General features: G+C 53.2%; 1 protein-coding gene across 1 annotated transcript in view; it reads left to right on the top strand.

Annotated features, from left to right (window-relative positions):
- LOC111156316 (GCN1, eIF2 alpha kinase activator homolog) overlaps positions 1–15,227 on the top strand; it is a 60,535-nt gene extending 45,308 nt beyond the window's left edge. Inside the window, exons 45-58 of the mRNA XM_022517077.1 lie at positions 1,439–1,603; positions 2,883–3,044; positions 3,327–3,419; positions 3,648–3,791; positions 3,887–4,156; positions 4,401–4,514; positions 4,938–5,168; positions 8,224–8,417; positions 8,558–8,672; positions 10,643–10,739; positions 11,087–11,235; positions 11,743–11,850; positions 13,703–13,921; positions 14,548–15,227. Of these exons, the coding sequence (XP_022372785.1) occupies positions 1,439–1,603; positions 2,883–3,044; positions 3,327–3,419; positions 3,648–3,791; positions 3,887–4,156; positions 4,401–4,514; positions 4,938–5,168; positions 8,224–8,417; positions 8,558–8,672; positions 10,643–10,739; positions 11,087–11,235; positions 11,743–11,850; positions 13,703–13,921; positions 14,548–14,673 (2,187 nt within the window). The 3' untranslated portion in view covers positions 14,674–15,227. The remainder of the gene's footprint in view (positions 1–1,438; positions 1,604–2,882; positions 3,045–3,326; positions 3,420–3,647; positions 3,792–3,886; positions 4,157–4,400; positions 4,515–4,937; positions 5,169–8,223; positions 8,418–8,557; positions 8,673–10,642; positions 10,740–11,086; positions 11,236–11,742; positions 11,851–13,702; positions 13,922–14,547) is intronic.
- The last annotated feature ends 6,293 nt before the right edge of the window (positions 15,228–21,520 follow it).

The following is a 21,520-nucleotide window of genomic DNA, read 5'->3' as shown; positions in this document are numbered from 1 at the left end:
ATATATATATATATATATATATATATATATGTTTTTTGTATTTTGTTGGTTAAGTTTTATTTATTTGTTTGACAGAGAGTGCACACACACAAGCGCATGGGGGGAGGAGCAGAGGGAGGCGGAGAAACTTTAGCAGACTTTGCACTCAGTGCGGAGCCAACTGGGGGCTCCATCTCACGACCCTGAGATCAGCACCTGAGCCAAAACCAAGAGTCAGATGCCTAACAGACTGTACCACCCTGACACCCCTCCTGACTCCATTCTATTTCTTTTTTTTTTTTTTTGAAAGATTTTATTTATTTATTCGACAGAGATCACAAGTAGGCAGAGATGCAGGCAGAGAGAGAGAGGAGGAGGCAGGTTCCCTGCTGAGCAGAGAGCCCGATGTGGGGCTCGATCCCAGGACCCTGGGACCATGACCTGAGCCGAAGGCAGAGGCTTTAACCCACTGAGCCACCCAGGCGCCCCTCCTGACTCCATTCTAAAGGAGGTTTTCTTTTATTAATTTTCCCACAACAAAGATTTATTAAGCATCTACTATGTGCTAAGTAGGGCCTAAAACCTGGGGATATAATGGGGAAGAAAGGCAGCCTTACCCTCATCCTCGTGAGCTACACTCTGGTAGAGAAGATGGGTGTTTAGCAGATCATCCAGCACACAAGCAGATGTAAACACAGCTGTAGTAAATGCTGCATGGGCCCCGCAGATGCAGGTAATGGGCCTTTGACCGGCTGGGAGGGGCAGGGGAAGCCGCTCAGAAGAAATGATGCTTGAGGTCAGAAGATGGGTCAGCACTAACCGGGCGAGGTAGTGATGAAAGCCTATTCCGCACTAGGGAAAGAGGGCTTTAGCTGCACGGGCAGGATGAAGCCAGCAGTAGAGGCTAGGTGGGGCTGCTGGGTCTGGAAGGCCAGGCGGTTCCATGGTTGGGATGACGGGCCCAGCCCGGACTCATGATTGCTTCTGCCAGCCCCCTTTGGCCCGCTCCCAACCCCCGTCCCTGGCAAGCAAACTGCATATTTGGCTCTAAAGAAGGGTTTGCATGAGGCCTCAGGGAAGGTGGGTTTTTTTCTTTTTCCTTAAAAGCATTTGTGCCCAGTTCAGCTCCCCTTGGGCAACAGTGCAAGGTTAAGTGACTTCTATGCTCTGGTTATCAATTCAGGGAAACTGGCTCCTGTCCAGGCATCCTATGATGAGTTTCCTATTCATATATAAGGTGCTAGCTCTTGCTTTAGATTGCCTAGGTGTGTGTGACACAAAGAAGTAATTGTATTTTTGTGTGTTTTATAAGCCCCCGGGTGGCTCTTAAGGGCTAAGAGCATTTGGGGAAGTTCATTCAGTGACTTGGATCAAGTGCAGGACCCTCACTCTGGAGCTGCCTTCTGGGTACCCTGGGGTTTGCCCAGCATTGATGTCCCGGCTTGATCTCTGCTGACAGATTGCAGCAAGGACATTGGGTGACCTCGTCCGGAAGTTAGGGGAGAAAATCCTGCCCGAGATCATCCCCATCCTGGAGGAAGGCCTGAGGTCTCAGAAGAGCGACGAGAGGCAGGGCGTGTGCATTGGGCTGAGCGAGATCATGAAGTCCACCAGCCGGGACGCTGTGAGTGTTTTCTAAGGGCCCCAGAAGTGACCTGACGTGCAAGGCTGGGGGCAGGTTAGGGGAGAAGCTAGGGACACTTCATCCTCGGGGACATGCTGCAGGCCTCACTCTGGAGGGTGTTGCTGGCAGCAGGGCTGGACTGGAGTTTCCTTGTCGGTTTCCCAGACAAGAATGAAGCAATGTGGAGGCCTTGCGTGGCCTGTGGAAATTGGAGATGATCTTTTTCTCACTGCTCCTGAGGCCACTCCCGATTAATCCCTTTTGTGTCACTGCTAAAGTTCAATTAAAATGTATAGTGTCCTTGGCAAGGAAGGGAGGCTGTGCACGCGTGCTTGTGCTGGGGCTGTAGGAGCGGGAGGGCTGCCCTCACTCTTATGAGGAGTGGAGCAGATGAGTGTAAGTACCCGGTGGGCGGAAGTGCGTCATTTCCAGCAGTGATACTGTCCCACAGCAGCCACGTTCAGAGGGCTGGCGATCCTTGCCCTGAGCTTATTTCTGAAGGGGATCCTCGGAACACCCCTGGGAAATGATGGAGCAGGCGTAGGGCTCTCAGTTGGCATAGAAGCCGGGAAGTGGCTGACCGGTCAAAATTGTAAGCACATGGCCAGTTGCTTAGCCTGAGTGAGCATCCTCCTCTGAGTTCCTGGCGACTTCCTCCGTATCAGCATGTATCAGGATCAGTATTACATTTGGGGGTTTATGTTTGCTTTTGGCAAAAAATACAAAAGTCCCCAACTAGAGCTGTGATTCACTGAATAGTTACTGAGTCCCCCCAAAGGCTGAGACCTTGCTGCCAGTGAGACTGATAGGTAATCGGTCCTGATTCGTAGTGGGCTTTGCCTCCAGTGGGCGGGGGGGAGGACTAGTTCCAAAGGGAGCAGAGCTGTCATTAGCCCTGAGGTAACCCCTAAGATGTCACCGAGGAACGACTGTTTTGAGTCATGAAACACTTGGAGTTTTCCAAGAGGATGAGCGGAGGGAATTGGGGGAGAGGGGTCACGCCGTGCAGAGCCTTGCCATGGGAAGGAGCTCCTGTGGGAGATGGAGAGTATCCGGAGAACTCACCTAAGAAATCAGGCTCCTCAGTTGTAGGCTGCATATCCTCTCTGCTGTTTGATACTTGCTCATTTTCACAGAGTTGCTAAGTTAAAAGTCAAGCCATGGGGGTTGATGGTGGCCTGGCTGGGCCGGGAGTCCTCGTCCACCCCCCGCACTTCGCTGGCTTCCGTCCCTTCGCTGCTTCTGCTGCCTCAGATACACAGCGCGGGTGCTGTTGCAGGTGCTGTACTTCTCCGAGTCCCTCGTACCCACGGCGAGGAAGGCTCTGTGTGACCCGCTGGAGGAGGTCAGAGAGGCCGCGGCCAAGACCTTCGAGCAGCTGCACTCCACCATCGGCCACCAGGCTCTGGAGGACATTCTCCCGTTTTTACTGAAGCAGCTGGTGAGTGGATCTGCCATGCACCTACCAGTTTGGCTTTTACTGTCTTTGTGGAAGCAAAATGCGGGGGGCTCACTCTGCCAAAGCAGCCGCAGTACGGGCCTCTGAGGGAGTGGGTGCGGCAGGCTCAGATTTGGCTCTGTGCTTCTCCGACAGTCAGTAAGTGTGGGTGCACTGGGAAGGGAGGGAGGAAAGTGGTGAAGCAGGTTGGCGGTGGTTGGTCTAGACAGCCGAGGTGGGGCTGGGAGCCGGCTGCTCAGCGCTGCCCCCGATGCCCTCCTGCAGGATGATGAGGAAGTGTCAGAATTTGCCCTGGATGGTCTGAAGCAGGTTATGGCCATCAAGAGTCGTGTGGTGCTCCCTTACCTCGTGCCCAAGGTAAATCCCCCCCTGTGGCCAGCCCCCTCTGGCCCAGGAACCTCAGCCACGTGATCATTCCTCAGCTCGCTCCGGAGACCTTTTCCGAGCTGGGGGAGGCCGGTGGTGGGAGCAGGGGGCCCCATAGCAGACACTGTGCTTGGAACAGCAGCGATAGGATCTCCTGGAGCCTGGCGCAGCCGCCAGCACGGGTTAGCGGTCATTGAACTGATGTTCATCGTTCCGCAGCTGACGACTCCGCCTGTCAACACCCGCGTGCTGGCTTTCCTTTCGTCTGTGGCCGGCGATGCCTTGACCCGTCACCTTGGAGTGATCCTCCCAGCGGTCATGTTGGCCCTGAAGGAGAAGCTCGGGACTCCGGACGAGCAGCTGGTGAGCGGCACGTTGACCCCTGGCAGCCTTCTTCCAGCCATCCTGGCCTGCCCCAGAGGAGCTGTGCTCAGCCTGGGCGTCCCCTGTGGTTTCAGGAGATGGCCAACTGTCAGGCCGTGATCCTCTCCGTAGAGGATGACACTGGGCACCGGATCATCATTGAGGATCTGCTGGAAGCCACCCGAAGCCCCGAGGTGGGCATGAGGCAGGCCGCTGCCATCATCCTCAACATTTACTGTTCGCGCTCGAAGGCTGACTACACCAGCCACCTGCGGAGCCTGGTCTCCGGCCTGATCCGCCTCTTCAACGACTCCAGTCCGGTGGTTCTGGAGGAGAGCTGGGATGCCCTGAATGCCATCACCAAGGTGAGGGGGCTGCAGACTGCAGAGCCGGCTTTTGAGTATAGACCAGTGCAGACGCCTGGAAGACTAGACCCTTAAAATAGCCCACAATGTACCTGTTAGGCAGCTGCAGCGTTGGCCATGCGTGGCCAGACTTTCTTACACTCCCACCCATGCCCGTCGCCCTGCGTTATTATTCTAAAGCTGTCTTGGGAGGGCTGTACTTAGAGCCCTGACATCCTCTCTGCTCTTTCCTGGCTTCCCACAGAAACTCGATGCTGGCAACCAGCTGGCACTAATTGAAGAACTGCACAAAGAAATCCGCCTCATAGGGAACGAGAGCAAAGGGGAGCATGTGCCAGGCTTCTGCCTCCCGAAGAAGGTGAGCCAGGGCCCCGTGCGGGGGGCTGCAGGCACGTGGTCTTCCTCTGCCTGCACCCTCGATGCCCGGTGCTGTTCGACCCCTTCACAGAAGCGTGTTTCTTCCCCATGGTGGCCGTAGGAGGACGGCGTCCGTGCTGCCTTCAGTTTAAACTGGGGAGGCCACCTCAGCCAGAGCACGTGAGTCACAGAGGTGACAGCAGGTGTACCTGTGTGTGATGGGTGTGCCAGAGCTCTGCTCTTCTCATCACTGCCTAGTCAGGGCCATTCCCAGCCCCCCTCATGCTGGGACCGTGGCACCTGAACCAAGTCTCTCTCATGGAGTCGCAGAGAGGATGGCTGACAGGAGGGCCCTGCTTTGCACAGGAGTCACCTGAGCCCAGTGACTTTGAGATTTGATTCTCGCATGCACTTCTCTTGTCAGGGGGTAACCTCCATCCTTCCAGTGTTGCGGGAGGGCGTCCTGACCGGCAGCCCGGAACAGAAAGAGGAAGCAGCTAAAGCTTTAGGTTTGGTGATCCGCTTGACCTCAGCTGACGCCCTGAGGCCCTCCGTGGTCAGCATCACTGGGCCTCTGATCCGCATCCTGGGGGACCGGTTCAGCTGGAACGTGAAGGCAGCCCTGCTCGAGACCCTCAGCCTCTTGCTGGCCAAGGTGAGCCACTGATGCGTTCATCTCTCAGTCCATTTGGGTCTTAGAGAACAGATCTGTCTGCCAGTTGGTGTCTTGTGGCCGCAAGGTGACTGCTCATGACGGAGGAACAGCGTGGCAGAGGGAGTTGAGACGCTGGGTACTAGACTTACTGTACACACTGGTCAATTCCAGGTCCACCCCTTAGTAGTTGTGTGGCCGGAATGACCCTGGGAGAATCCAGGAACCTCCTCACCTGTCTCCTTACCTGTGATCTGGGAGTGCTGCCACTGCCCGCCACGTGCAGCGCCGCGCAGTGTGAGGCCTAGAGGACGAGCCATTGGGCTCGCTGCCTGACAGCTTTTGAGTGCTGTGCACTAGTGCTCCTTGCTGTTTTTTTGAAGAACTGTTGGTTCAAAGGAAAAAATCCAGGGCTGCGTAAATACGAATACACATTGTTTAAATATGCTTCCGTTCTCTGTTGTTGCCTCATAAAGAGGGATGCGGAGGGTCTGATGAGGAACGAGAGGGAAGTCTGGCACAGCTGGAATAGCTTCAGTCTCTGGCAAAAGTATAAGAAGCAAAGAGCCAGCATATTAACCGTTTCTCATAGTTCATGGGGCAATTATTAAACCCTTTAGATGTAAAAAAAAAATTAGAAACAGAGCCAAGATTTGTTGTTATAAAAATGGATTTTTAAAAATTTTTATTTTTATTTATTTAATTTTAAAGATTTTATTTATTTATTTGACAGAGGGGGAGATCACAAGTAGGCAGAGAGGCAGGCAGAGAGAGGGGGAAGCAGGCTCCTTGCTGAACAGAGAGCCTGATGCAGGGCTCGACCCCAGGACCCTGAGACCATGACCTGAGCCAAAGGCAGAGGCTTAACCCACTGAGCCCCCCAGGTGCCCCGGAATTTTTTTTTAATTTTTACTTGAGGTTTGGAAACAAAAGCAAGCTTAAAATTTGTAGTTTTCAGGGCGCCTGGGTGGCTCAGTGGGTTAAGCCGCTGCCTTCGGCTCAGGTCATGATCCCAGGTCCTGGGTTCAAGCCCCGCCATCGGGCTTTCTGCTCAGCGGGGAGCCTGCTTCCTTCTCTCTCTGCCTGCCTCTCTGCCTACTTGTGATTTCTCTCTGTCAAATAAATAAATAAAATCTTAAAAAAAAAAAAAATTTGTAGTTTTCTGGGACGCCTGGGTGGCTCAGTTGGTTAAGCAGCTGCCTTCGGCTCAGGTCATGATCCCAGCGTCCTGGTATCGAGTCCCACATCGGGCTCCTTGCTCATCAGGGAGCCTGCTTCTCCCTCTGCCTCTGCCTGCCATTCTGTCTGCCTGTGCTTGCTCTCTCTCCCTCTCTCTCTCTGACAAATAAAATCTTTAAAAAAAAAAAAATTGTAGTTTTCTCTCCCCCCACCCCTTTTGAGGGGAAGGTGTGGGGAGCAACTTTCCAGATAAAACATGACATTGTGAGCATCAGCCTTACTCTATAGAAGATGGGTCTTTTTTAAAAAATTAAGTATCATTTTCACCTGTGTTTTGTGCTTTTTTTTTTTTTTTAAGATTTTATTTATTTGAGGGGCGCCTGGGTGGCTCAGTGGGTTAAGCCTCTGCCTTCGGCTCAGGTCATGATCCCAGGGTCTTGGGATCGAGCCCCGTATCCGGCTCTCTGCTCCGCAGGAAGCCTGCCTCCACCTCTCTCTCTGCCTGCCTCTCTGTCTACTTGTGATCTCTGTCAAATAAATAAAATCTTAAAAAAAAAAAAAAAGATTTATTTGAGAGAGAGAGCACACTCATAAGCAGGGGGAGGGGCAGAGGGAATCTCAAGCAGGCTCCATGGTCAGCACGGAGCCTTGATGCAGGGCTTGATCCCATGACCTGAGTCGAAATCACCATCGGATGCTTAACCAACTGAGCCACCCAGGCACCCCGTGCTGTTCTCTTCTGTGGTGTTTTATAACTCTGTGTACAAATGGAGCCCTTTCCTCACAGACTTTGTCCCTCAGGCCATGAGTCGGTGTCGTCCATGGCCAGATGGTTCCTACCTCTGATTTACTGGCTTCACTCCATAGTGTGCCTCCCAGCAGCCCACAGCCCACAACCCCAGTATTTCCACACTTCCAAACAGCTGCTTTGATTTTCCCGTTTAACAATGAGTAAATCTTCAGTCTTGGGAGGGGTGACTTTCTGAGATCATTTGTTTCATAAGATTGTCCTGAGGGCTCTGTGTCAGTGCTCGCCCATGTATCGACTGCTCAGAAGACGGCACCTGCCCTTCTATACGTAGTTCATTGCCCCATCTTAGCACTGGAATAGGATTTCAGTAGGGCTGACAGCCATCATCCTGTCCTGCTCATTCTTTCTTCCCTTTTTTTTTTTTTTTTAAGATTGTTCATTTATTTGAGAGAGAGCAAGTGAGAGAGAGCATGAGCAGGGGGAGGGGCAGAGGGAGAGGGACAAGCAGATTCCTCTCTGAGCGGGGAGCCGATACAGGGCTCAGTCCCAGGACCCCGAGATCATGACCTGAGTCGAAGGCAGACGTTTAATGGACTGAGCCACTTGGGTGCCCCTCTTTTATTTTTTAAGATTTATTTATTTTAAAGAGAGATGGGGGGAGCGCCAGAGGGAGAGAGTCCCAAGCAGACTCCGTGCCAGGTGCAGAGCCTGATGCAGGGCTCAGTCTCATGACCCATGAGATCACAACCTGAGCTGAAACCAAGAGTTAGTCACTTAACCGACTGAGCTGCCCAGGCACCCCGGCCCCATGTATTGGGAGATGGAGGTTTCAGGTCACTTGTCCACGTGGACTAGTCTCCCTTTAAGCCAACCAGTGGCTCCCTTGGAGGAGGTGGTGGCCGTGCTGGTGGTCCTCTTCCTCTTTCTCCCAGTTCAGTGAAAGATGCTGAAAATGGGACTGAGCAGAACCTGTTCGTGCTGGCTGTCCTGTCTTTTGGAACGTCTATTCCCAGCCTGCATGTGGGAGCTGGTTCCACCCATGGTGGTTTATGATTGCTTTGTGCCTGTAGCGCCTGGTGGCCTTGGCCTCCAGCGCAGCTGTGCTTCTTGCGTGGGTCTCTCAAACAGGTTGGGATTGCCCTGAAGCCCTTCCTGCCACAGCTGCAGACCACGTTTACCAAAGCCCTGCAGGACTCCAACCGGGGGGTGCGCCTGAAGGCTGCTGACGCGCTGGGGAAGCTCATCTCCATCCACATCAAGGTGGACCCCCTCTTCACCGAGCTGCTGAATGGAATCCGTGTCATGGAAGACCCGGGTGTCAGGTGAGGGGACGCTGGGGCAGTGATTGGCCGTGAGGAGGCCCGGCAGCTGTCCAAACCTCCCAGGGCCGGACTGGGCATGTGTGGGCGGGAGCAGTGGTGAAGGAGAACCAGGGTTTAAGTTGGGTGCATTGGTTCTGTAGGGACACCATGCTGCAGGCCCTGAGGTTTGTGATTCAGGGAGCAGGGGCCAAAGTGGATGTGGCCATTCGGAAGAACATTGTCTCGCTCCTGCTGAGCATGCTGGGACACGACGAGGTACGGCTGCGGGTGGGCGGTGGGGCTGGTGGGCTCAGCTGGTTCCCCTTCTCTTTGCTTTGGTTGGCATCTCTGGTTTGTGTTAGAAGAACTAGGTCTAGCTGCCAATTGCTCAGTGGTAATAATCATTCCCGACGTGCCCATCACTCTGTATGGTTTCCCAAGCATTCGGTTGTGAAGGAGACTGGGCGGGTGGTGTCGGTGTTGGCTCTGATTCACAGATAAGGAAGGTAAGGTTTTCACAGTAAGGAAAGGCAGGACCTCTCATTAACTTGCTGTCTAATCTTCAACAAGCTACTTTCCATCTTTGCCCCTCATTTCCCCACGTGTCAAATGAAGAGGTTCATTTATTGGTTCAGGAAGTACTGGCTGAGACAAAGGGTCTTCACGCAGAGGTGAAGCAGGTATGGTCAGGGCCCTTAAGGAATTTGGCTTTTAGGGTCTGGGACAGGCTGGGAGGTATTAGCCCTGTTGGAGAGGGCAAGACTCACCTGGGGCTGCACCCTAGTGACGGTTGTGGCCAGAGCCAGAATCCATGCCCTCTGACTTCTGTGCGGTCTCGTTCCATCCGCACAGCCCTCCCTTCCCCAGTCTGGAAGCGTATGTTAAGTACTTATTTGCTGCCCAGCACTGAGGCAGGTCCAGTAGCAGGTTGGGTCTGTGGGTAAGAATTTTCTCTTTCTTCTTTGACCCAGCAGTGGTGGGCCCTCTGCTGTGCAGCCTAATTTACATTTGTGAGGCTAATCTCTGGAGTGAGGCCTTCGGTTCACATGTTTCGTTGTGTGCCCACCTGGGGCCAGCCCTTGTAGCCGCTGGGCGTACCACTGCTCTGGAAGTCTGGCCCATCCCCAGCTGCTGCTCTCTGACTAGAGCCCCCGCCTTCTCTCGGGGTGCAGATGGGAGACTGTGCCTTCCTTTGGTCACAGTCTGTCAGGATTTTTACAGGGCCATGCCCAGTGTAAGCAAAAGTTAGTATTTAGGCCAATTTGCATTTCACCACAGTGGAGCTTAAAATAGATCCTGTTGGAGAGAGTGGGCGTCAGAGAGAGCCAGTTTTAGTCTTGCTTGGCACCTGGGCTTCTGCTTGGAGCTCAGAGGCCCAAACTGTGCTCATACCATTCTCCCCCTTCTCAGAGCTTCCCCTGGATCAGCGGGGGCCACCCAGGGTGCCAACCTGGCATTGGCCTCTCAGCAGGCCCTTAGCCCTGATTGGCTGGTTGGTTGGTTTTGGGGGAGGCACATCAGGTTGGTGCTTATTAATAACAGCACATAACTGAAAATCCGCTCCCTCACTCTCCCGTAGGTTGCTGGCTAGGGAGCAGCAAGGAGCAGGCCGCATCTGGCTCTGATTTTGACAGAAAATGCTCGGCTTTCACTTCTCTTCCTTGGGTTGGTTAGTGGCTTCATTCTGACTTCCTAGGACAAACCGAAATAATAGAGATGGCTCTAGGGCGCCAGCATAGTAGAGAGGTAGCAGGGTGTCGCTCTGGACACAAGATGACATACAGGGTTGGCAGGGGAGGAGCGCTGGAGGGAAAGGAGCTCAGAGAGGGTCTCTGGGCCTGCCACCCCCTCTGTGCCCCTCCCTGCCTCCCAGGGCTGTTGAGACTACTTGAGAGAACACACGGAAAACATTCTGACTTTCTAAGAAAGGTGCTACGTAAACACAGTTATTATTGCTATTATGCTGGTGGTTACCATATGCACACACACTGGAGTTTTCTAAAATTGAGCGGAGTGCTGGGCGTGTGGCGGTTCACTCCACACCCGGTGGCGGCTGCCGTGAATGGTAGTCCCGCCCTGGCGGCGGAGCACGAGTGCCTGGAGTGAGGACGGGATTTAGCGCGCCTGAGTCGCCTTGTTCTGCCACCTCCCCCGCCCTCCATCCTGGGCAGAGTGGCTGGCCCCGCTGACCTGGGAGCTGGTGGTGCGACTGACGCTGCCTTTCACTCGCTTCTGTGCCCCGTCAGGACAATACGCGCATCTCCTCAGCCGGCTGCCTGGGTGAGCTCTGTGCCTTTCTGACTGAAGAGGAGCTCAACGCTGTTCTTCAGCAGTGCTTGCTGGGTAGGTCTCCTCTGCACCGGGGACCTCCTGCAGGGCCTGTCTCCACCCCACCCCCGCCCCTGAAGGACCTTCTGGCAGCTAGCCTCTCCTGGGGAATTGAGCTCTTGAAGCAAAATGGAGTTTCCAGTGGTGCTGTAATGCCTTGTGTCTCTGCTCAGAGAACACAGCCGCGAGTCCGAAGCAGCTTGAGAGAGATCTATCCTTAACTTGCCACGTTGGGCAGGGAGGCCGGGTGCAGTGTGGACTGGGATTTCCTCCAGGCCCAGGTGGGGGAGGCCTGGGGGCTTCACGGGTGGTAGGGGCACACTGTAAAGTGCAGGTTGATCCAGTTGTGTCCTTCCACTCAGCGGACGTGTCCGGCATCGACTGGATGGTTCGGCACGGGCGGAGCCTGGCGCTGTCCGTGGCTGTGAATGTGGCTCCTGGCAGACTCTGTGCGGGCAGGTATAGCAGTGAAGTTCAGGACATGATCCTCAGCAATGCCATGGCAGACAGGGTAAGGCTTAGGGGCAACCAGACCCATCCTCCTCCTCCTCTCGCCTAAATTCCACTGCTATAGCCTTGTTGATGTGCAGGGGGGTGGGGTTGGGGGGATGGATCAACCCCAGACTGGATGGTGAAAGGCCTGGGTTTGAATTTTGCCTTCGTCAGTAACTTTCTGTACTCTTGGGCCACCACTTGATCTCCTTGGGCCTTAGTTCCATCACCTGTAAACAATGAGGAGTTTGGGTGGGAGCATCTAGAGGTTCCTTCTAGGTCAGAAGGTCTCTGAACCCCACTCCTGGAAAGCTGTGACACGGGCTTTGTCTGCCTCCGAGCCAGAGCAGCCTGTCTGCAAGAGAGCTGTCACAGAGTCTTGGGTGTGAAGTTGTATGTGGGGCGGGGGGTGCTTGTGTGATGGGCCGGGGTCCTGGAGATTCCCAGGGATGGGACAGAGCCTGTCCCTGCTGTTCTGAGGAAAGGGCAGGATGCCACCCCAGCCACCTCTCTCCTCTCCCCACAGATCCCCATTGCGGTGAGTGGGGTTCGGGGCATGGGCTTCCTGATGAAGCATCACATCGAGACAGGAGGAGGACAGTTGCCCGCCAGACTGTCCAGCCTGTTCATTAAGGTGAGTGGGGGCAGCCTGTGAGAAGGACCCGTGACCAGAGAACCCTAGAAGTATATGCGGTCAGGCTGGCTGTGTCTGGGAGATCTCTGAACCCGTGGGAATGGAACACAGAGGGGTTCTGTGTGCTTTTTTCTCTGGAACAGTGCCTGACTTCCTGTCAGATTCTCAAGTAGACCTGTGACCCCAAATCAAGTTAAGAACCACTATTTTTATATATTTTTAAAAACATTTCTTAGTTTTAATTTTGTCCTTTCTCAGACATGTGCTGTGGTGTCACATCATGATTTAATTTGCATTTGTCTATGGGTAATGATGTAGAACAAATTTTTTTTTTGAGATTTCATTTATTTTTAGAGAGAGTACGCATGTGAGGGGAGGGACAGAGGAGGAAGGAGAGAATCTCAAGCCAACTCCACACTGAGTGCAGAGTCTGATGTGGGGCTCGATCTCATGACCCTGAGATCATCACCTGAGCTGAAACCAAGAGTGGGAGGCTTAACCGACTGAGCCACCCAGACACTCCTATAGAAAATTTTTACGTGCTTATTAGCCAGCCCCACATTCACTTGCTGGAGTGTTTATTAACATCGTTTGCCATTCTTAAAATTGTATTCTTTTTTTTTTCTGATATTGAAGTGTTGACAGGTATGTATTCTGCACATAAGACCTTTAAGAACCACTCTCTTAGGTGTTTTTTCCTAGGCATCTGGATTAGTTTTTTAAATTTTTTTCTTTTTTTTAAGATCTTATTTATTTATTTGACAGAGAGAGAACACAAGCAGGGGGAGCAGCAGACAAAGGAAGAAGCAGGCTTCCCATTGGGATCCCATAGGGCATGATCCCAGGACCCTGGGACCATGACCCCAGCCAAAGGCAGATACTTAATGACTGAGCCACCCAGGTGCCCCTAGGCATCTGGATTTAGTAAACTTTGGGATGGACCTGGGTTCAAATCTTAGTAGATCTTTTCTTCCCTGCTTCCTTTTCGCTGGCATGGCTCTTAGCATGATTATCGTGGTGGCTGCAGGGCTCCAATTAGGAAAACCCAAGAGCCGGACAGCGGGCCCTTGCCACCCATGGCCTAAAGCGTGCTTCTCAAACATGAATGTACACCCAAGTCAGAACCAGAATTTATATTTGAAGAGGTGGGGCCAAGTGTGAGGCTCTGCCTTTGTAACCACTTCCCGGGTGATGTCGATGCTGCTGGTGTGTGGCCCTTGATTGAGTGATGAGGTTCCTGCAGAGCCGGGAGCCCCGCTGCAAGTTCTCAGGGCCCCCACTAGATTGAGCCTGTGTGATGGCCTCACCTTGCACACGGCTCTTCCTCGGTGTTGACTTAGGATCCTTCATGCGCCCGGCTGGGCCAGACCCTTCAGGCTTGGAATTGCATGGGGCAGACAAGATCTGCGGAGTTGAGATGCACAGAAAGCCTGTGGGGATGGGGAGGGCCCTAATTTAGGGAGGGTTGTCAGCAGAGACCTTTGAGGCCAGACACCTGAGTTGAGGCCTGAAGGAGGAGAAGGAGCCATCCATGCAAGGACCAGGGGCAGGCACGTCCTAGGCAGTGGGACCAACCAGTGTGGAGGCCCCAGGGTAGGAAAGAGCAGGTATGTCTGAGGAAGTGAAAACCCATGTGGGCCAGGAGTAGTGACCAAAAGGGAGAGTGGCATGAGACAACGTGAGGGGCAGAGATGTCACAGCCTGTCACCCACCCACGATGGGGAAGGCAGATCTCAGAAGGGAGCACTGGGGTCAGTTTCCAGATGAAGAGGGAGTGTCAGGGTAGAAATACGGGCTTCCTTGAGAAACAGACTGGATGTGCCTGACTAAAAGCGCTTGGTCCTCTTCACAGTGTCTGCAGAACCCATCCAGTGACATCAGGCTGGTGGCCGAGAAGATGATCTGGTGGGCAAACAAGGACCCACTGCCTCCCCTGGACCCCCAGGCCATCAAACCCATCCTGAAGGCTCTTCTGGACAACACCAAGGATAAAAACACCGTCGTGAGGGCCTACAGCGACCAGGCGATCGTCAACCTCCTGAAGATGCGGCAGGGCGAAGAGCTGTTCCAGGTGGGCACCTGCGGCTGCCGCTCAGTGGGCAACTCTCCTTCTGGGTGGCATCCCCGAGGATCAGGCTCCGCTCTGCCACCCCATATGCCGAGTGTGAGGGGCAGATTGTGGTCAGGTGACTGGTCTGGTGCCTAAAAGCAGTCCTCTGTTCCTGTGGTGTTCAGGTTTCTTTTGGCAACAGAGCCCTTTCTCCAAATAGAGTGTCACATGGCACCCAAACCTATGAAGCCAATCCCAGGGGGCTGCCTGGTGAAGCCCAGAGCCCCCCTTACACATTCCTCCACCCCTAGGCACCTTTTTTTTTTTAAATTTTTAATTTTTTAAGTAATCTCTATACCCAACATGGGGCTTGAACTCACAACCCCAAGATCAAGAGTCGCATGCTCCACCGAACAAGCACGGCTCCCTGTGACATAGAGTGTCACATGGCCCCCAGCCCCAGAATCCCTCCCTGCCCCGCCCCACCCCTTCTCAGCACGTGACTTCCGGGGATCCGTCGGACTCCCTTTATTTTGTCAGATTCTGCCACATCTAGTTCTGAGGTTAACACTCGTTTTTGCATTGGCTTGGAGAAAACTGCAGTCCAGTTTTCTGACAACGTCTCCTCCTTTCCATCCTCCCCACAGGCCCTCTCCAAGATCCTCGACGTGGCCAGTTTGGAGGTGCTGAATGAGTGCAACCGCCGGTCCCTGAAGAAGCTGGCCAGCCAGGCCGACTCCACAGAGCAGGTGGACGACACCATCCTGACCTGATCGGCCGCACCCCGGGCTGGGCTCCACCTCTTTGTTCAGTGTTTTCATTTTTGAAAATACGTTTGTTCCGATGGGGAGCTTAGGAGATGGCGTTCCCAGAAAGTATTTTAATATTTCAAAAGACCACAGCCAAAGCCTTAAATCAAACCCACACACAACTGAAAATTGCCTCCTCCATCTCTCACCTTTTTCTTTGGAGAAGAGACGAGAAAGCACATGTGTGAGCCTCACCAGGTGGCAGCCATGAGCGGACCATCCAGCTGAGCACAGCTGGGTCTGGAACAGGTGGGGCCAGACCTCCGGTTCCTCTCCTCCGAGCTTGAGCTCTGCTTTGGGAGCCCGTGCTACCAGCCTCTGCCTAGATCCTGAGTGGGACATGGCCCGTGGAGGTTGGCCTGGGGTTCTGTGTCTTGGCGTGGCTTTGCAGTGTTGTGCAACCTGTCGGGGGAACGGGACACAGCGCCCTCGCAGTTCACAAGTCAGGGAGGGGTACTGGCTCAAATGCGGGTTGTTTGAAGGAGGAATGTTTAATAAAGGCTTTGATTTAATCTTGATATAAGCAGATTTTTAAAAAATCTCCAAGCAGCTGTTTAACAGAAAGCTTCATGCATCAGGAGTCAGGCAAGGCTGCAGCCTTTCTCACGAGCATCGGCTGCGCTCTGGCTCCTGGGGGTCTCCCACTCTGGCAGGTCCTGCAGAAGTCTGCACGCTTCTCTGTCCAGAGGTCGGGTCTCGGGAGGTGCGCAGCCAGGCCCGTGGTCTTCCCGAGTATGGAAAATGCAGGGGTCAAATTAGCCACTTGCCGGCTCTGTCCTAACTCGGAAAGGTGGGCAGCTTCTGGCAGGCCCGTCCCCTCTGTGGAGGAAGGACGAACCACGTTCCTGGAGTCAGAGGACTTGCAGGAGGAAAGCAAAGATGCAGCCCAGCATCTGCCTCCTTTCCGAATGACTTCCTTCCTGCTGGTCCTTAGAAGGCTCGTGATCCACATGTCCTGTCTGATGGAGCACACCCCTCTGGGCCCGGTGACGCAAGTTTTTCTGGGCTGTTCTCGTGGTCACAATACGGAATGAAGCTCTACAGAAATGAGTGGCCAGAGCTGTAAAAGGAAGGAAGATTAAATGTGGTGGTAGCGAACTCATCTTGTAGAGGGTCTAAAATGTACCAAAACAGAAGGCACGGCTTGTTAATGCAGCAGAGGTAGAAAGTAGCCCCGTGACTCAGCACTTCTGATGAGTAAGACAAGGTGACCTCTGAGATACTTCTGATGAAATCCTTGCTGTCTATGCCCGAACCTTCTATGTCACAGGACTTCCTATTTTCTTGCAGCAGGCACGGGCTCAGCTTGCTCAGTGTAACCGTAGACTCCCAGGGCTGCAGGGGAGCTGGAGAGGTCGGCTGAGTCAGTCCCCAGAGCCTCAGCCGCCAATAGGTGCAGCTTTCGGTAGCCATGGTAACTGTTCCCTGCTGCTGGGATTCAGATGGTCATCATCAGCATCTCAGCTCCCTGGGGCAGATGTCCAGCAAGCTGCCTGCACATGCGGTCACCTCGGCCACTCAGCCATGGGGCGGCAGATGAAGTTTCTGTGTGAGGGGCCGTGGGCTGGGAAAGCGCGGTGAGCTCTGAGGTGCGGTCTTCAGTGTTTCCTCCGGGATCTTAGAACAGATGCTTCTGTCTGTCTCTGGCATTCAGCCCCTGGTGTGAAGTTGGGAGGGAAACCTGATGTACTGAGAGGTGGAAGACACTCAGGAAGCAAGATCCAAAGGAAAAACACCAGGTCCTAGTTCCAGAAACTGGAGGAGGATGAGAGCTCTCCGTCCAGGATGGATGGATGGAGGCTGGTTTGCAGAGATGACTCAGAGGCTCCCAGAGCACGTTGAAGTGTGTTCCTTCAGTCCGCAGGGGGGGTACGGGCTCCCAGAAAGTGAGCCTCGAAGGGCTGTCTCAGGCCTGACAGCGGAGCAGGCACGGAGGACCCTGTTGGCAGTCCCAGAAACAGCAGCCCTGTGTGGACGCCCCGGAGGAAGTGGTGCTCCGCAGCAGAGAAGCAAAGCCATTTGCCCCGTGATCGGTGGAGCCGCTTCCCCTGGGGCAGGCCGTCCGTCCTCTCCAGGCCAATGTGTTCGTCTGTCAAATGAAGGATTTGGGATGGAGCTCTGAGACGCTCTTGTTCTCAAAGTTCCAATAGTGATTATAACCGATGACATTTGGCACTTTCTTCTTTAATCCTTTCCGCCTGTGAAGTAGGTTCTCTGTGGTTACTGTTTTCCAGAGGAGGGAATTTGGGAGAGTGTGTAGTCATTTGCCTGGGGTCATACGGCTCATCAATGGCAGTCTGTCCCCAGAGCACATATCCTTAGCTTTGCTCTTCCGTGCTGGCTAGTTAGGCCCGGGCATTTTCCGTTCTTCACAGCCGGTGCCTCCAGCCCTTTCACGTCCTTGTGCAGCACACTGAGTGGGTGTCTGAGCAGCTCTGGGGGACTGGCTGGGGCTCCACGCGGATGCTACGTTGGCTGATCGGTACCTCACCCCATTCACAGGACACTTTAAAAAGACCGTGACTCCCAGTGACTCCCAGTGATGCTCCAGGGCGGAGACTGCTGTGCTCTGCATGCGTCCGAAAGGCAGTGACAAAATATGCCCCTAGTTAACCCAGGGAAAACGAAACCGAGCCTCTTACCCCTTCTTCACCTAACTCTGGGAGCCTCTGGGATTCTGCGCATCAAGAGTATTTTAAAATGTGGGGGCAGGTGACATGCTTCACATCCCTTCTAGGAACAAAGCCTCCAGGGAAGTTCCCTTCGGCTCCCTGCTGTGATGCCCGCTTGGGAGCCGGGGTAAGGGACCTACGGGACTGAGTCTTCTGTCTGCAGGGATTTCACGTCCTCGTTTTACTGAGAGCAGGTTCGGAAACCAGATCGGTCGTTAGAAATGTTTTTCTAAGTAGGAGTCTGTATGGACGTTTCGTAAATTGCTTCAAGACTTTCTAGATTAGAACAATAGGGAGAAACAGGAAAAGCCACACTGAAAGATCTAGGTCCTGAGAGGCTTTTAAGGAAACACAGATGGCGCTTTCGCTCTGGGCCCTGCACTGCTGGGGAGCCGGCCGGACGCGGGGGCAGGCTGGAACCTTAACTTCACCGCTTGATGTCAAGCCAGATGACCCAACCATGTTCCTTCCCCGGAGCCCACGTGTCCTCACCTGTAGAGTGACAGGACGGGGCATGAGGCCAGGCACCCGGGAGCTGCTTGCTTGGTGGACAATGAGCCTTAAAACGAGCCATGTCAACGGGAAGGGCCTGAGCCACAGGGACCGTTAGCACGACAGCGTGTCCCAAGTCCTGAGGTCTTCCTGTTGGGCCCAGAATCTGCAGATGCCTGGTTGACTTTTGGGGTCTGAAGCGTAAAAAGCTCTGAACTTAAAATCAAATTCTTTCTGAGCAGTGATGATTCCTATGTTTGGATCCATGACATGGCATGAGAGGTGTCAGCACCGGGCTGGGGCTTCCTGTGCCTGGGCAGGAAAACCCTTTGCCATCATTGCTTGAGTGGTACCGGTGAGGCCCGAAGGGGCTGGTCCTTGTTTTAGGAGGACAAAAGTGGAGATACAGATGGAAAGGAGCATCTGTAAGTTCTTGTAGCCAGCTGGCTTGTGGAACTGGGAAAAGCCTCTCTTTCTTGGTCCTCTGGTCACCAGGCCCGAGGGCCGTTCCATAACAATTTGGGAAGGTGAATTCAACAAGAGAAACTAGCCCAGTTGTTGGCATGCGGTTCTGTGGAGTGACTGACTGGGTTTCACTTTTCCTAAGACATGGAGCCCAGGCATTTCACTGGACTTTCCTAGCTGTCCTCCAGTTGTGTCAGGAGGGTCCCCCGCAGCCTGGCTGGCTGGAAGGATAGAGTGGATACTGATGGAGCTCAGGAAACTGGAAAAACCAGTCCGAGGATTACCCCTTCAGTGGGGTTTCTGTGTGACTCTCCTGTGTGTCCCCCACATGGAATATGCTCCGTCACCTTCGCTGAGACCAGTTTCTCTGGTCAAGATGGCATCAGCCAGGCGGAAGCCACGTTAGCTCCTTCTCACCATTTGTACTCTTACCTCATGGGAGGTGGGAGGCCAGGTGGGGCAGTATCTGATCTAGCATTTCTCAAAAATATTGGCCTCAGGACCCTTTTACACTTTGAAAAATTATTGAGGACCCCAAAGACCTCTTGCTTCTACGTCTCTTACTGATAACTACTGTAGACATCAAAACTGGTCAGCTTATATAAGCTGTGCTCTTTTAAAAATAATAAGCCCATTACATGTTGCCATAAGTAACCATAGCAAATAGAACTCAGTTTTCCAAAACAAAAGCCATCTTAGTGAGGAAAGCAGCATTCTTTTGCATTTTTTATGTCTCTTTAATACCTGGATTTTCATGTCTGCTTCTGCATTCAGTCTGTTGCGTTATATCAAGTAGTCTCTCTGGAAACCTCACTATACACTGGTGAGCAGGCGAGTGTGGAAAAGGCGAGTAACATCTCAGTATTACAAAACTGTTTTCACGTTGCGGATCCATTGAAAGGGTCTTGGGGAGCCCTGGGCTTCCCAGGCCACACTTGGAAAACCACAGATCTAATCTAAAAGAGGGGAGAGAAATCCTACCGAAGTGACTAGTTGGGGGGCGGGGTTTGACCCGGTGTTCTGGTGACAGGCCCCAAACTTGGCCCACACCCCACGGAATGCAAACTTGAGAGAGTTCAACTGCATTATTTCTGATGTTCCTTCTATTTCGCCAGTTCTCCGTGTGGCTTCACTTGAATGCAACAGAGACACCAGTGCCTGCCATGTCCAGAGAATACCAGGATGGTCCCCGCAAGCAGGGAACTTAATGCTCACTCGATTCTACCTGATGAGCTACCCGAGGGCAGTTGCCAAGTCTCCCAGAACGGCACCAGGCATGCAGGGGTGGGATCAAGACCAGTTTGCAGTTCCATCAAAACTTTCTTTCTTTTTTTTTTTTTTTAGATTTTTTTTTTTTTAATTTATTTATTTGTCAGAGAGAGAGAGGGAGAGAGAGCAAGCACAGGCAGACAGAATGGCAGGCAGAGGCAGAGGGAGAAGCAGGCTCCCCGATGAGCAAGGAGCCCGATGTGGGACTCGATCCCAGGACGCTGGGATCATGACCTGAGCCGAAGGCAGCTGGTTAACCAACTGAGCCACCCAGGCGTCCCCCATCAAAACTTTCTTTATTCCCTCCCTCTTGGACCAGTGTGTCAGAGGTGTCCCATCTTGACTCCTCATGCAAAGTCCCTGGCGTTCAGTTCCCCCGCCTGTTCTCAATTCTGCTTTGCCACCTGCTTCTTCCTACTTAAAAGATCGCAGCATGTCTGCCTCTCTCACTGCCTCTGTTAGCAACTTGATTCTACTGCTCACCAGTCTGAAATCTGGATTTCACAGCTCCCTCCAGGCCCCTGCTGCGCCCACCTTCTCTCTCCTACGGCTCCCCTAGAGGCACTGCTGGCTGTCATAGGCCTCAGGCTCGAGGTCCCCTCTCCTCGACCCTCCCAGCCTCCCCACTGGTGATCCCACGCTTCCCGACCCTTTGCCAGTTGAGCTCTAAAAGGGCGCCTGGGTGACTCAGTCAGTTAAACTTCCACCTCCTGATTTTGGTTCAGGTCATGATCTTAGGGTGGCGGGTTCAAGTACCGCATTGGGCTCCTTGCTTAGCAGGGAGTCGGCTGGGGATTCTCTGGCCCTCTCTCTGCCCCCCACGTCTGCACACGCTTTTTCTCTCTCTAAATTATTATCTTTGAAAAAAACAAAGTGCCCTTAGCTCATGTTCAACCCTTACTATCTGACCCTACTCCTCACCAGCTGTTCAGCCTCCACTTGTATGATCCTAAAAAATACTTTACTTGGTGGGGCGCCTGGGTGGCTCAGTGGTTGAAGCCTCTGCCTTCAGCTCAGGTCACGATCCCAGTGTCCTGGGATCAAGCCCCGCATCGGGCTCTCTGCTCAGCAGGGAGCCTGCTTCCTCCTCTCTCTCTCTGCCTACTTGTGATCTCTGTCAAATAAATAAATAAAAATCTTTAAAAAAAAAATACTTTACTTGGTCCCACTGTTCTCATCACCACCAGTTTCACTTTTCATTCACTGCCCAAATTCTTGAACAAGGAGCACACCCCGCTCTGCTGTCACTGTCCGTTCTGGTGAACGTCTGCATGCTGCTGTCCCTACTCTTCCCTTTTCTTTAGACACATATTTTTTCAGTAGGCTCCATGCCGAGCATGGAGCCCAGCTCAGGGCTTGAACTCATGACCCCGAGATTAAGACCTGAGCCGAGGTCAAGAGTCGGATGTTTAACCGACTGAGCCACGCAGCTGCCCCGATATCTGTTCTCTGCCAGAATGTCAGCTCTGTGAAAGTAGAGATTTACAATTTTTATTTACTGCCAATGCTTCCCATCGGTCAGCGCCTGGTACACGGGAAGCCCTCAAACATGAAGGAATGACTTGTCCTTCCCTCCTGTACTGTAAGCTCCACGAGGATGGGCCTTGTCTGGCTCACGTTAGGTCTTCAGCGCCTGGCACCCAGCAGGCGCATGAGTATTTTTCGTATTAGCAAATGAACCCAGTTGCCAGGTAAATTCTGGGACTGTGTTTTTGCAATACTGCTTTCTCTAGTGGATGTGGTTTGCATATTGTCCTTTGCATCTGTCCCCTCCTGCTGTTACCCTCACACCTGGCTTCAGCAGTGACCTCCTTGAAAGTTCAGCAGCGGAAATCCACTCCGGTGGATGCTTGCACCAGACTACTTTCCTAAAATAAGACGTTGCTATTGCTCCTCTGCTCAGAAACTTTCCC

This window comes from Enhydra lutris, unplaced genomic scaffold (genome assembly GCF_002288905.1).
Source record: "Enhydra lutris kenyoni isolate GAN:26980312 unplaced genomic scaffold, ASM228890v2 scaffoldscaffold46, whole genome shotgun sequence".
Classification (NCBI taxonomy): Eukaryota; Metazoa; Chordata; class Mammalia; order Carnivora; family Mustelidae; genus Enhydra; species Enhydra lutris.
The sequence above is the reverse complement of the archived record's forward strand: the minus strand, read 5'-3'. Positions and strand labels throughout refer to the sequence as shown.